Here is a 13,471-nt window from a genome sequence, read left to right as displayed (position 1 = left end):
GGCCTCGGCCCCTCTCATATCCAAGACTTTTCCCAGACCCCAGAAAAATCCTAATTGGTTGGGGGGGGCGGACTACGGAGAGAATACAGCCCTGGAAGTTTAGGGGTAGATTCGGATTTGGGGGAACACAAGAAGAAAGGAACGATGGGGAGGAGGAGACAGGACTGTGAGAGGTGATCCAGCCTTTGGCAGGGCAGAGCACCACCCCCTCCACGCCCTCCTATGTCATATGAAAAAGGGAAGTCAAGTCGGCAGAGCCGAGCTTTGGGGGGCGGGGGCAGCGGGCAGATACAAGATTGGGAATGGGGTGGAAGGGGTCAAAACTGGTGCATGAAGGAGCAGAGCCCATCCTGGCCGAGGCTGCCCAGCACAGCCGGGGGGGTGGGCGGTGCTGGAGGTGTCATTTTGGGGACTTTAAACAATTCCTGCAGGGGTCTCAGTGGAGGGCCCTGACCAGGGACAGTGGCATGGAGGAGGCAGAAGCATGAAGGAGATGGCCATCCTCAGCTGTTCCGCACTGGCCCACTGATGCCAAGCGCCCTCCTGCACCCCTACCTATTGCTACACAAGCTACCCCCCCAAAACCCTCCCCATCCCCACCACCCTACACACACATAGTGCTTTCTGCCTAGGATGCTTCCTCTCTCCGGACTTAGCCACCCCCTACCCCATCCCAAAGCACCAGCGCTCTCTGCCCCAACCCGTTCTCCATCACATGTCTGCATGTCCATCCGCACATGGGCTGTTCATTCCTTGTCTGGAACTGGGGGACTTCCATGCACAGGACAAGAAGAGGAGTCATTTGTCTCCTGGCTGAAGCTGTCCTGGAGGGAGGAGGTTGGGGGGCAGACTTAAATAGGGTGGGGCTGGAAGTAGGGCTTTGGGTTTTTGCACTTTAGGAGTTGTGCTCACCACTGAGGGTCAGGGAATGGAAGAGAACAGGTCGGAACTCTGCAGTAGCTCTTCTTTCAAGGAAAACCTTCCTCCAGACTGCGGGAGTGTCCTCTCACCATTCCTCGGGGCACTGCCCTCTCGATCAGATCATTCTAGACCCTGCCTCCTGCCCCCAAGTCTTCCCGAGCGTCACCTGTGTGAGCCCCTTCTGGCACGACAGCAGCCTGGTCCCTCCGCCAGCCCACCCGCCCCCTCACCAGCAGTGCCCTTCTGAGTGAGTCACAGCCAGCTACCCAGATATCTGCCTCCTACCTTGTACAGGGCAAGATCCCTCCAAGGCTACTCTGAATCCATCCTGCCTTCCATTGGGATCTGGACTCTGCCCTCTTTTAAGAACACTCCAAATGTCCATCAACGGGAACAGATTATACAAAACAAAGTATGCCTTATGGTGGAATGGTCCTCAGCAAGAAAAAAAAAAACAACAGACTACCAAGACACTCAAAACAGGGACACATCTCAAAAACATTCTCCTGAACAAAAGAACCCCCCACACACACACACACACATACACACACACCATGCACTGCCTGATTCCATTTATATAACACTCCAGAAAAGGCAAGCTAATCTACAGTGACAGAAAGCAAAGCACTGGTAGCCGGTGCTGGTGGGGGAGGGAGACTGTTGAACGGCCCACTGTAGCCAGTCTCAGACTCCTGAGCCTCCGAAATCCTGTGGGACAATAAATGCAAGTGGTTTTAAGCTGCTAGGATGGGGCGGGGGGTGGGGAGATAAAAAACGACCTCATGTTCACAAAACCTAAAAAGTTGGGTATTCCATACCAAGCATTGGTGAGGATGTGAAGAAATAAGAAGGCTCGTGCACCATTGGTGGGAGTACAAAATGGGGGAACCGGGGCGTCTCAGGGTCCTGGGATCGAGTCCCGCATCGGGCTGCCTGCTCGGCAGGGAGCCTGCTTCCTCTCTCTCTCTGCCTGCCTCTCAGTGTACTTGTGGTTTCTCTCTGTCAGATAAATAAATAAAATCTTTAAAAAAAAAAAAAAAAAAAAAAAAAAAAAAACAAAATGGGGGAACCGCGGTGGAAAACAGTATGGCGGTTCCTCACAAAAGGAAACAATTAAAGAAGTATCATATGACCCAGCAATCCCACCCAAAAGAATTGAAAGAAGAAAGAGAGAGAGAGAGAGGGAGAGAAAAGGAAAAAAAAGAAAAGAAAAAAAGAAATAGATCCAAACACAACTATGTTCATGGTAACATGAACCACAATGGCGAGGTACCCCTTCATGGATGAGTGGATGAACAGAACGTGGTACATCCACACAATGAGATAGTTCTCAGCGTTCAAAAAAGAAGGACATCCTGACACCTGCTACAATGCAGATCGACCTTGAGGACATCGTACTCAGTGATGTAAGCCAGTCACAAAAGGACGCATACTGTATGATTCCATTTATATGAAATCTCTAGAAGAATCAGATTCATAAAGACACAGTAGATGGTGGAAGCCAGAGGCTGGGGTGGGGGATGAGGAGTTAATGTTTCATGGAGACAGAGTCTCAGTTTTTGCAAAATGGAAAGTGCTCCGGAGACGGACGGTGGTGATGGTTTCAGGACAAGGGGAATGTACTTAACAATGGTTACAATGGTGGGTTCTGTGTTACAGTGTTTTACCTTGATTTTTTTTTTTTAGACTGGTTATTATCAATGTGGAAAAACTCACGTGGGACCCATGGGAATGTAAAGTCGGCCGTCTTTCATAGTGAGAGACTGTGTGAAAGCAGAGTGAGTATGCGTGTCCCGTGACATCGCCATTCCACTCCGGCAACTAAACTCCTCTTTATCATCTGAGCACCCACAGCCCCCACGTGGGCAGAAAGTCCAAAGTGCCAGGGAGTTATTACCCTCTCTATCCCCCTTCCCCAGAGCAGCTCTTAGTCTGACAGGAGCTAGTGCGTCAACACTTCGGCTCTTGGGTGGGACCCCGTGGAGGTCGGTCCCACACCATCTCCCAGAGCTCCCCAGCAGAAGAGAACCCTAGCGGCCTGCGCACCTGTTCATTTGCCCTCATTCGTGTGCCATTGCTAATACTTACTGACCTCCTTCCTTTGCAGGTCTCCCCTCCCCATCTTCGGCCCACTTCAGTGCTTCCTGAGATCACTTTCCAGGGAGACCACTGGAGTCCAATTCCTTGTCTCAGGATCTGCACCTAGAGGCGTCTGAACTGAGACAACACCTCAATCCTCCACACGCCCATCATTTACTGAAGCCCCATGGGGTGGCAGGCACCGTGCCAATGTTGGGGACCCAGCGGGGAGCAGGAATCTCATGTGCTAGGGTCCTAGGGCTTCTATCCCAGTGACCTCAGAGATTCGTACAAGGGTGTAAAGTAAGGTGTCTCAGGATGCTCACTCCGGGGGCGTGTGGGGGGCTCAGTCCATTAAGGGTCTGCCTTCAGCTCAGGTCATGATCCCAGGGTCTGGGGATGGAGCCCTGTGTTGGGCTCCCTGCTCCGCAGGGAGTCTGCTTCTCCCTTTCCCTGTGCTGCTCCCCATGCTCTTATGTACATTTGCAAACGCTCTCTCTGAAATAAATAAATAAAGTTGTTGTTTTTTTTTTTTTTTTTAAAGGATGCTCACTCCAGGGGCACCTGGGTGGCTCAGTGGGTTAAAGCCTCTGCCTTCCGCTCAGGTCATGATCTCAGGGTCCTTGGACTCGAGCCCCGCATTGGGCTTTCTGCTCAGCAGGGAGCCTGCTTCCTCCTCTCTCTCTGCCCGCCTCTCTGCCTACTTGTGGTCTCTCTCTCTCTCTCTCTGTCAAATAAATAAATAAAATCTTTAAAAAAAAAAAAAAAAAAAGGATGCTCACTTCAACATAAAGCTTTAAACACCACCCCTACCCCCAGGACATGGATCTAAGGAGCTACTCCTGGGCAGGAAGGGGTGAAGGAGAGGGAGACAGGACTCCATCTCAAATGCCCCAAAGTGGCGCTTGGCCTTTTTCACCCACCTCACCCTGCGTAGTGACATGCACAGCACTTTCCCAGACCGAGATCTCATTCCCTGGCCTGTCTGCCTGCTTACCTCCGTGTTGGCTGCCCCTGCTCCGGCAGAAGCTCTGAGAGAGAACGGGGCCTTGCTTATCTCGGCCTCACAATGAAGGTCTACATTGGGGCTGCCCATGGGGGAGCTCACAGACACTTTGGAGAAGTTGTGCCTCCCAGGGTCGTGCCAATCGCAAGGCTTCACAGAGGAACCTAAGCGGAGAGGGGGTGGTCCCCATCCTCAAGGTTTGGAGCGTCTGGCTATCTCCGGTCTAGCGGACTCATGGGCTCCTTATTCCTGCAGGGGAGGGATCTCATTCTCCCCTTTCGTCAAGGTCCCCTATCCCTTGAGGTTTACAGATAGAAGCGATCAAGGTTCATCAAAGGCCTTCAGGCTGAAGCGGGTGCTTTCTGATTCTAAGACTCAGCGTAGGCCTCCTCGGCGGGGGGAGGAATGAGTGGGGGTGGAGAGGCAGTCATCCTTTCTAGAAGCTGGCCTCCCAGGCTGCCCTCAAGCCTGGGATCTCAGAGCCCTCTGGCCCCTGTGCTTCCTGGCTCTGCACCCCCCACCCTACCCCAGACCTGAGGGCAGCTTGCCCCTACCCTTCCCAGGGAAGTCCAGAGCAGAACTCAAGGCTGGGCAGGGTCAGACCAAGAAGCGCCCCCACTCTGCTCAGCTTCCCTTGGCCTGGTGCTCAGAGCAGGAAAAGGGAAACCCCCCTTGGTTCCCCGGACTCTGTTCACTGGTCCCTTGGCTATGCCTGAAGGTGGCTACACCTGGGGGAGGGGCGGGGGTGGGGAGGCTCGTCACCTGTTCCTGACAGGGTCTATGCAGCCTGGATCCTGGAAGGAAGCCCCGAGGCTGGTTCTGGGAGCGCAGTCCCTCCGGGCCCCTCCGTTTCCCCGACTGCAGCCTGAGCCAAAGGTCTAAGACCCCCGCTCCTCCGGCCCGCCCCTCACCCACCGCGGGGAGAGCGGGGGCACGACTGCCCTCCTCCCACAACCCCTCCGCGCCGGGAGTTGGGGGCGACCTGAGAGGGCCCAGAGGGAGGCGGGGCCGGGCCGTCCACGGGGCGGGCAGGCGGGGCGGCTCCCGGGCTCCTGTCCCGCCCGCCCGCCCTGACTCACCCAGGCTGGCCCGGGAACTCTGCGGGAGTCCCGGCCGCTCCGCTCCCAGGGACCCAGGAGTTGGGCCCAGCGTCCCAGCCGGAGCGGTGAGTAGATGGCTGTCTGTCCCCGGGGACGGGGCGGCGGGGCGCGGGTCTGGCCCGCATGAGGGCCGCCCCAGGTGCCGCTGACCCTGGCGCCCGAGCCCGCGGCCCGCTGGGAGGCACAATGAACTGGGGAGGGGGTGGGGGCGGCGAGAGACTCGGCCGTCGGCAGCCCGAGGGCGCCTGTCAGGGAGCGGGGTGGGGGTGGGGGGTCTGGGCTAGGACGGAACGGAACGAAGGTCAGCAGGATGGAGGACCCCCCCCCCCATCCCCGGGGTCTTGATCCTGTTCCCCTCTCCTTGCCTGCTGGGGGAAAGAGAGAGCGACAACTCACCTCTGCGAACCCCTCAGCGCCCCCAGAACCTCACCCCTTGGGATCCTCTCCAGGGTGTCCCATCCAGAACTCTTAAACCTCAAGACTCCCTCCGCTCCCAAGTCCTGGCAGTGCGGCTTGGAAACATACTAGGTTGGGAGCCCCCAAGCCCGGGCCTGGCCCAAGATCTGCTACTAAGATCCCCCCACCCCCCCTCAGTTTCTCGCACTTTCTTTCCCCCTCAGTTTCTCTCTTGTGTAAAAGTCAAAGATTGGACCCGTGTGTTCCAAAGCCTGTTTCAGGGCTGACAACTATCACTGTGTTTTCCCTGCCCATGAGCATGGGCTGTGGGTTGAGGGGGGGCCGGGACCAGGAGCACCCACCAGTGCCCTGTTTTGGGAGGCCACCTGGGAGCTCCGGAGAGGGCCTGAGAGAGCAGAAGCAGGGGTGAGGTACGGATGGGTGGAGCTCGGGCTGGGCCTGGTGGTTAGGTGGACCAGGACCCTCCAGCCTGGCCATCCGAGCAGCTGCCGACCGCCCATCTGCTCTGCTGGAGCTCCCCTCTGAGGGTCTCCTGGAGAAGACACGGTGGCATCTCAGCAGAGGTTTTCACCCACAAGCGTACAAGGCGGTGTGGGGGGGTGCTACCAGGCAGATGAGACTTGGGGGTTACGCCTTAAATACCACTGGTAGCTGTGAAACCTCCAGCTGATTATTTCCCTCCTTGAGAGTCTGGAAAATGAGGGTTGCAACACCCTCCCTCCGAGAGTTGGGAGGAAAGGAGGTCCTGGAAGCATCTGGTGGCCATAAGGAGCGTGTGGCCGAGTGGCTGTTTTCCTCCGGACTCCCCTTCCCTCAAGCCCTCCGCCCTGGGGCCCAGCTCAGACAAAGTGGGGGGGCCCATCTTGTGTCTGTGGAAGCTTAATGGCAGGTTCGGGCCATCCAGTTTGAGTCATGGAGACAGATAATGATAACCCCCATGTCTGCCTCCGATGGTGTTGTGTATGTATACCTTGTTCCGTGAGAGCCACAGGGCCTTCCACTGGGGACCCTGGGTGTCTCTGCCTTGTTGCCTTTGATTGCAGTCCTGGTATGGTGGGCGCTAGAGCTCCTGGCCAGGCGAGATGGACGCAGGCAGAACGTCGGTCCCTGCCCATGTATTTTTGCCACAGCCCCCAGAAGTGCTCTCCTTAGGTTGAACAGCGGAGTGGGGTCCCTCACAGGGACAGGTCCCCAGCAGCTGGCTCCCGGCTCTCCCCTCAGCTCAGCGTGTACATCCAGGCGCACACTCCAGAATGCCCCCAGGTGTCCCCTTGGATGGCTGCTGTGTACATTGGGCCCCCCCCCCCCCCGGGCATGAGCCCCACGTGTTTAAGATTCCCCAGGGACTGGACTGATACAGTTTTCCTTTTAGGATCGGGTGTCACGGTGAGAGGGAAGGATGGGGCACTGTGGGAGGGAGCCTCGGTTCTGTCTGAGCACCCCCTGTCTGCGTGCCCGGTTGGGGTGAGTCAGGGCCTGAGTCAAGGGGCCCTGCCCCTGCCATCCCAAAGTGAGGGCCTCTGATGGGATTAGAAGGTGTGGTGGACTGCCCCGCCCTCAGCCCTCAGCCTGGTGGGCAGAACCCGCATCCTGTATCCTTGCCCACCTCCACCCCATCCCCACCCAGGAGCCAACCCAAGGCCTCACTGACCTGGGGACCAACAAAAAGGAGGGTCGGAGGGAAGTGTCGAGTAACTGACTGAGGTGTGGGCCAAGGCCAGGTTCCCCTCCCCTAGGAAATGGGTGAGAGGCTGGGGGACCCGTTGATGGCCCGGATGCCTCCCTCCCTTGCCCAGTCTCCGGGAACCCCATATGGGAAAACTGGCAGGGTAGAGGAGCACGGATGCTGGGAGGGGCGGTCCAGCCTCGGAGCCCCCTGGGAAGCAGTGCAGGTCTTGCTGCCTCACTTTCCTTCTGTCCAGCCTCAGGGCGCTGGGTAGGGAGGCTCCCTGTGGGAGGCAGGCTCCCCCGGCTCCCTGCTTGGGAGGGTGATGTCCCAGCCTGTGGCCCACGCCCCCATGTGACTTGCTCCTGGCCGTCCGTATCTGAAATAATGATACCTTGGTCTAAAATGAAACCCAGGGACAGACAGAGTGGGCCGGCCGCCCAGCCCCAGTCCCGGGCTGTAGGTGTCACTCTGGCTTCTCCCTGTGTTTTCCATTTCCTGATCCTCTGCCCTCCAGGCATCCTGGCACCCCCTACCCAGGCTTCTGTTTTCTGCCTCAGATTCTGGGCACCAACCCCTGTAGAAACCCAGGTGTCCTAGTGCTCCCTCCCCCTAACTGACCAGCCTTCGGTTTTGCCACTCCCTGCCCCTCGGGCCCTGTAACCAGAGCCAGGCTCCAGCCGGCTTTTCCGGTTGGAGGTTGGAGGTGGTGCCCAGAGCGCCCCTGAAGGGGGTGGGGGGCCCACACCCCGGAAGTCCTGAGCCTGCCTCAGACGCGCTCTGGCCCAGTGGCAGAGAGAGCTGGGGCTGGGTGTCTGGAGTCAGAGCCGCAGAGCGAGCGCTTCGGGCTCTGCATCGAGGGTGGGCGGCGGCTGCGTTCTGCGTTCGAGAGCGCCACACGGGCCAGCTGGGGGACAGCGGCCCTGTGGACTGCGGGTCCTGACCTCTGAAAGGGCCAGCAGCGTCAGATGGGAGCGAGGATCCCGGGGAGCAGAAGTGGGAAGAACAGTAGGAGCTCGGCTCCAGGAAGGAGGTGAGGTCTGGGGCAGAGGGGAAGGGGGCACACAGCTCGTGCGCTCTGCCAGGCTGGGACAGGCGAGAAGGCAAATTGGGAGCAGAGGCAGGTGTCCGGCTCGCTGGGGGCCCACGACCAGGCACCCCCTCTTGAGGGTCTCTGCAACCCCTGCCTGCCCCTCCCCCGCAGGAAAGATGATTCCGGTGGCCGAGTTCAAGCAGTTCACGGAGCAGCAGCCCGCCTTCAAGGTGCTCAAGCCCTGGTGGGATGTGCTGGCCGAGTACCTCACGGTGGCTATGCTCATGATCGGGGTCTTCGGCTGCACTCTGCAGGTAAGGCGCTCCGCCGGGGCGGGGCGGGGCCTGGGGATTCCGGAAGGGGGTGCCACCGTTCTGGAGCCTGGAAGGGGGACATCAAAGCGTTGACGGGGGTTATTTCCTTCTGCGGCTGTGAGGCAGAGGGAGCCTGCGTTCCCTGCCTCTCTCCTTCCCGGCTCTCCCGTGGCCTCTGACATTCCTTGGTGTATAGATGCCCGTAGCTCCTCTTCCCTGTGCATGTGTCTTTGTCCAAAGGACGTAAGGCCCACCTTAATGACCTCACCTTAACTTGATCACGTGTGCTCTGCAAAGACGATCTAGTCACAGGTATTAAGGGTTAGGACTTCAGGATCTTTTGCCAGGGCTAAGAGGGGGAGAGACCAAGCATCGCATTCAACCAAACTCCTTTTTTCAAAGACTGAGGTGCTTTCAGAGGCTTAGCGACTCTTCCAAAATCACAGCCAGCTGAGGACAGTCAGCAGGGCCTGGGGCTTCCTCCCACCTTCAGCCCACCTGCCCCCCTCAGCCAGCTATCCAAGCCGACCCAGCTCCTTGATCCTCTTCCCTCGCCTCATTCCCAGGTGACACAGGACAAGATCATCTGTCTGCCCAGTCACGAACTCCGAGAGAATCTATCCGAAGCCCCATGCCAGCAGCTGCTGCCCCGGGGCGTCTCCGAGCAGATGGGGGGCCTCCGGGAGGTCAGCGGCCTCAAGAACAACTTGGACCTCCAGCAGTACAGCTTCATCAACCAGCTGTGCTACGAGACCGCCCTCCACTGGTACGCCAAGTACTTCCCCTACCTGGTCGTCATCCACACACTCATCTTCATGGTCTGCACCAGCTTCTGGTTCAAGTTCCCCGGCACGAGTTCCAAGATCGAGCACTTCATCTCCATTCTGGGCAAGTGTTTCGACTCGCCCTGGACCACGCGGGCCCTGTCCGAGGTCTCTGGGGACAACCACAAGGGCCCCGCTGCGGGACGGGCGACGGCGACCGTGGAGGCGTCCGCAGGGCCAGGAAAGGCAAGTGAGGGTGAGAAGGAAAAGGTACTGATGGAGCCTGAGAAGGTGGTGACGGAGCCACCGGCCGTCACCCTGCTGGACAAGAAGGAGGGCGAACAGGCCAAGGCGTTGTTTGAGAAGGTCAAGAAGTTCCGCGTGCACGTGGAGGAAGGCGACATCTTGTACACCATGTACATCCGGCAGACGGTGCTCAAGGTCTGCAAGTTCTTCGCCATCCTGGTCTACAACCTGGTCTATGTGGAGAAGATCAGTTTCCTGGTGGCCTGCAGGGTCGAGACCTCGGAGGTGACAGGCTACGCCAGCTTCTGCTGCAACCACACCAAGGCCCACCTCTTCTCCAAGCTGGCGTTCTGCTACATCTCTTTCGTGTGCGTCTACGGGCTGACCTGTCTCTACACCCTCTACTGGCTTTTCCACCGGCCCCTCAAGGAGTACTCCTTCCGCTCGGTGCGGGAGGAGACCGGCATGGGGGACATACCGGACGTCAAGAATGACTTCGCTTTCATGCTCCACCTCATCGACCAGTATGACTCGCTCTACTCCAAGCGCTTCGCCGTCTTCCTCTCCGAGGTCAGCGAGAGCCGCCTGAAGCAACTCAACCTGAACCACGAGTGGACGCCCGAGAAGCTTCGGCAGAAGCTGCAGCGCAACGCCCGCGGCCGGCTCGAGCTGGCCCTCTGCATGCTCCCGGGGCTGCCCGACACCGTCTTCGAGCTCAGCGAGCTGGAGGCGCTGCGGCTGGAGGCCATCTGCGACATCACGTTCCCCCCGGGCCTCTCGCAGCTGGTGGGCCTGCAGGAGCTCAGCCTGCTGCACTCGCCGGCCAGGCTGCCCTTCTCCTTGCAGGTCTTCCTGCGGGACCGCCTCAAGGTCATCCGCGTCAAGTGCGAGGAGCTCCGCGAGGTGCCCCTGTGGGTGTTTGGGCTGCGGGGCCTGGAGGAGCTGCACCTCGAGGGGCTCTTCCCCCCGGAGCTGGCTCGGGCAGCGACCCTTGAGAGCCTCCGGGAGCTAAAGCAGCTCAAGGTGCTATCTCTGCGGAGCAACGCCGGCAAGGTGCCCGCCAGCGTGACGGACGTGGCCGGCCATCTGCAGCGGCTCAGCCTGCACAACGATGGGGCCCGCCTGCTGGCCCTTAACAGCCTCAAGAAGCTGGTGGCGCTGCGGGAGCTGGAGCTGGTGGCCTGCGGGCTGGAGCGCATCCCCCACGCCATCTTCAGCCTGGGCGCGCTGCAGGAACTGGACCTCAAGGACAACCACCTGCGGTCCATCGAGGAGATCCTCAGCTTCCAGCACTGTCGCAAGCTGGTCACGCTCAGGCTGTGGCACAACCAGATCGCCTATGTCCCCGAGCACGTGCGGAAGCTCCGGGGGCTCGAGCAGCTCTACCTCAGCCACAACAAGCTGGAGACCCTGCCCAGCCAGCTGGGCATGTGCTGCAGCCTCCGCCTGCTGGACATCTCCCACAATGGGCTGCGCTCCCTGCCCCCTGAGCTGGGCCTCCTCCAGAACCTGCAGCACCTTGCTCTGTCCTACAATGCCCTGGAAGCCCTGCCCGACGAGCTCTTCTTCTGCCGCAAGCTGCGGACGCTGCTCCTGGGCTACAACCACCTGAGCCAGCTCTCGCCCCAGGTGGGGGCCCTCAGAGCCCTCGGGCGCCTGGAGCTCAGGGGCAACCGCTTGGAGGTGCTGCCAGAAGAGCTTGGCAACTGCGTGGGGCTCAGGAAAGTGGGGCTCGTGGTAGAGGATGCCCTTTACGAGGGCCTGCCAGCAGAGGTGCGGGAGAAACTGGAGGAGGAATGAAGCGAAGGTGGGGAAGGTTGAGGTAGAGGCCTTCTGGATGCTTCCACGCCAGAGTCTCTGCTGCTGTCTTCAAGAGAGGTGGCCAAGACGGCCCAGGCCAAGAGAGGAGGAGCAGACACATCAGCCTCGTGGGGTCCAGGCAAGATCCTGGGGCTGGTCTGAGAAGAGACGGGAGGCCGTGGATTTGGGGTGGAACGTCAGAGAGGGATTAACTCAGTCCTTGGATTCTCAGGCTAAAACCACACCTGTGTCTTTGGCTGGCTGGCCTGCCCCACCCGTGGACATTCTAGCTCAATTAGTGCCATATAAGGGGGTGCGGCACATCCCAATGGGATTTCAACCCTTCCCCTGCCCTGGACCAAAACAGCTTCTATCTGGGGTCCTCTCCCAAGGAGGGGACACAGACACAGGAGACCGGCGACCCTCACCCCCAGCTTTGATGCCAATCCCTTATTTATAAGTTGTTTGCTATGTACACGTGCACTCAGAAAAATGGTTCTCACATTTGGCTACGCATCAAAATCAACATCCCCAAAACAAAACATCTTGGGCCCCACCCCTGGAAGACTGACTCAGGTCTGGCTGGAGACCAGGAACCTGACTGTCAGTAAGCATCCCAGGTAATTCTAATGAAGGTGGTCCTAGGTCTGTATGTTGGGAATTGTGGACCTCCAGAATCTGGATGTCCAGTGCAGGGATTCTGAACCCTTTTTAAGTCCTAGACTTTTTTAAACATCTGACAAAAGCTGGACACCTCCTTTCCCAGGAAAATGCTCAGGTACACATACATGCAAATTTCCGCAAGCGACTTCAGGCAGGCAGCAGATTCCCCCAGACATCCCAGAGGGCCATTCATGGACATCTGAAGGATGGCAGACTCCAGGGTTCAGAACGCCTTCGATGGAGGTTACATTCTTCTGAGCACAGGCAGGAACTTGTCTTTCAAATACTCCCTGTATGAGGGAGCATCTATCAGAGGATGCTCAATAAATAATACGAATTATGAAAACTAAACTTCTGATCTCTGGTATCCATTCTGTTGTCTAAGCCTTCCATTTTACCAGACCGGTTGGTTATAGGCAAGCAGTGATACTCACCTGCCAGCATCAAGGGTATGAGTTTTTCTGTCCTGGAAGCAGAGGCAGAGCGATCTTGACTTACCAGGAGAAATGACGTGGCATCCTCTGCCTACCTTTTTTCTGGAGAACCCCTTTTCCTCTACATTATCTGTTAGTTCTCCAGACCCCACTCTCTTGTACCGGTTTGACCCGTCAGTTGTCACCACAGAAGTTCCCACAAGCCTTCATCGCCCACCAGTGTTCCTGTGCTGGACCAGGAGTATGTGGGGCATATGGGACAAGCCGCCTGACCCTGACCTCCTGCAACTGGACACCACGAGGTGTCTCCAAAATGTGAGCCTCTTCCTGGCAACTGAGAGCAGAGGCAAACTGCTTTCCGAAAACCAGGATTCCAGCTGGGGACATTTTCCGAGGCACTCATCACACTAGCTAAGCCTCGGGGAAGACAGGCTGAGGCGCATTAACACCAAGGCCCATTTTCTGCATTGCCCAGGAGCAGGGCTCACATTCTGGGGCTGGAAGAAGAGGGAAAGTCTTGAAATACCCGATTTGGGTCTGACCTGGAACTCTGGCCATGACCCTGGCCGTGTCCTCGAGATCAGGGGTCATGCCGCTGGTCCTAGAGACCCTACAGTGACCGAGCCCTACCCCGCCCCTCCCGCCAGTCCTTGCCCAACCCCGAGCTTGCTGAAATAGAAAGGGCTCCCCACGGGCGCCTAATTATGGTGAGAAGGCAGCAATTAAGCCTAACAGGGATCCTAATGAAGCACTGTCCCAGACGAGAAAGGCAGCTGTGAGGGAGCGTGGGTGCCAGAGAACAGGCCGGGCGGGGAAGAGCGAAAACAACACTGGGGAGGACACACAGCAATAAGCTACTCCCGGGAACAGCGGCAAAAGAGCGGGCCAAGCTTGCGCATGCGTAAAAAAGGCCACGCGCGGGATCGCGTCTATCCCTCCGTACGCAGGCGCACCGACCCCCCCCGCCCCCGCCTTTCTCTGCAAAACAGTGTGAATGGATTTCCACACAGCGCCTCCCGAGAGTGCGC

The 13,471-nt window shown here is 58.3% G+C and overlaps 1 protein-coding gene and 1 long non-coding RNA gene across 3 annotated transcripts; both read left to right on the top strand.

Moving 5' to 3' along the window:
• The first annotated feature begins 1,937 nt into the window (after positions 1–1,937).
• Positions 1,938–3,118, top strand: LOC132009676 (uncharacterized). The gene is made up of 3 exons (XR_009402032.1): positions 1,938–2,327; positions 2,608–2,699; positions 3,029–3,118. It is a non-coding gene; the product is annotated as an uncharacterized LOC132009676 (long non-coding RNA).
• Positions 3,119–4,614: 1,496 nt separating this feature from the next.
• LRRC8E (leucine rich repeat containing 8 VRAC subunit E) lies at positions 4,615–12,141 on the top strand. Of its 2 annotated transcripts, none has more exons than XM_059388861.1 (3): positions 4,615–5,171; positions 8,394–8,536; positions 9,103–12,141. In XM_059388861.1, exons 2-3 carry the CDS (start codon positions 8,399–8,401, stop codon positions 11,344–11,346), a joined length of 2,382 nt encoding a protein of 793 aa, XP_059244844.1. In that variant the 5' UTR covers positions 4,615–5,171; positions 8,394–8,398; the 3' UTR covers positions 11,347–12,141. The 2 variants fall into 2 exon arrangements, with proteins under 2 accessions (XP_059244844.1, XP_059244846.1); XM_059388863.1 differs by lacking the exon at positions 4,615–5,171 and adding an exon at positions 6,859–8,222.
• The last annotated feature ends 1,330 nt before the right edge of the window (positions 12,142–13,471 follow it).

This window comes from Mustela nigripes, chromosome 2, assembly GCF_022355385.1.
Source record: "Mustela nigripes isolate SB6536 chromosome 2, MUSNIG.SB6536, whole genome shotgun sequence".
NCBI lineage: Eukaryota > Metazoa > Chordata > Mammalia > Carnivora > Mustelidae > Mustela > Mustela nigripes.
Note: the sequence above shows the minus strand (reverse complement) of the source record. Positions and strands in the feature narration are given on the sequence as shown.

Bases quoted from the DNA above. Each gene is read 5' to 3' on its own strand.
- LRRC8E (XM_059388861.1), top strand. From the start codon at position 8,399: ATGATTCCGGTGGCCGAGTTCAAGCAGTTCACGGAGCAGCAGCCCGCC. The intron at 8,537-9,102 runs GTAAGGCGCTCC...CCTCATTCCCAG, and splicing joins TCTTCGGCTGCACTCTGCAG to GTGACACAGGACAAGATCAT.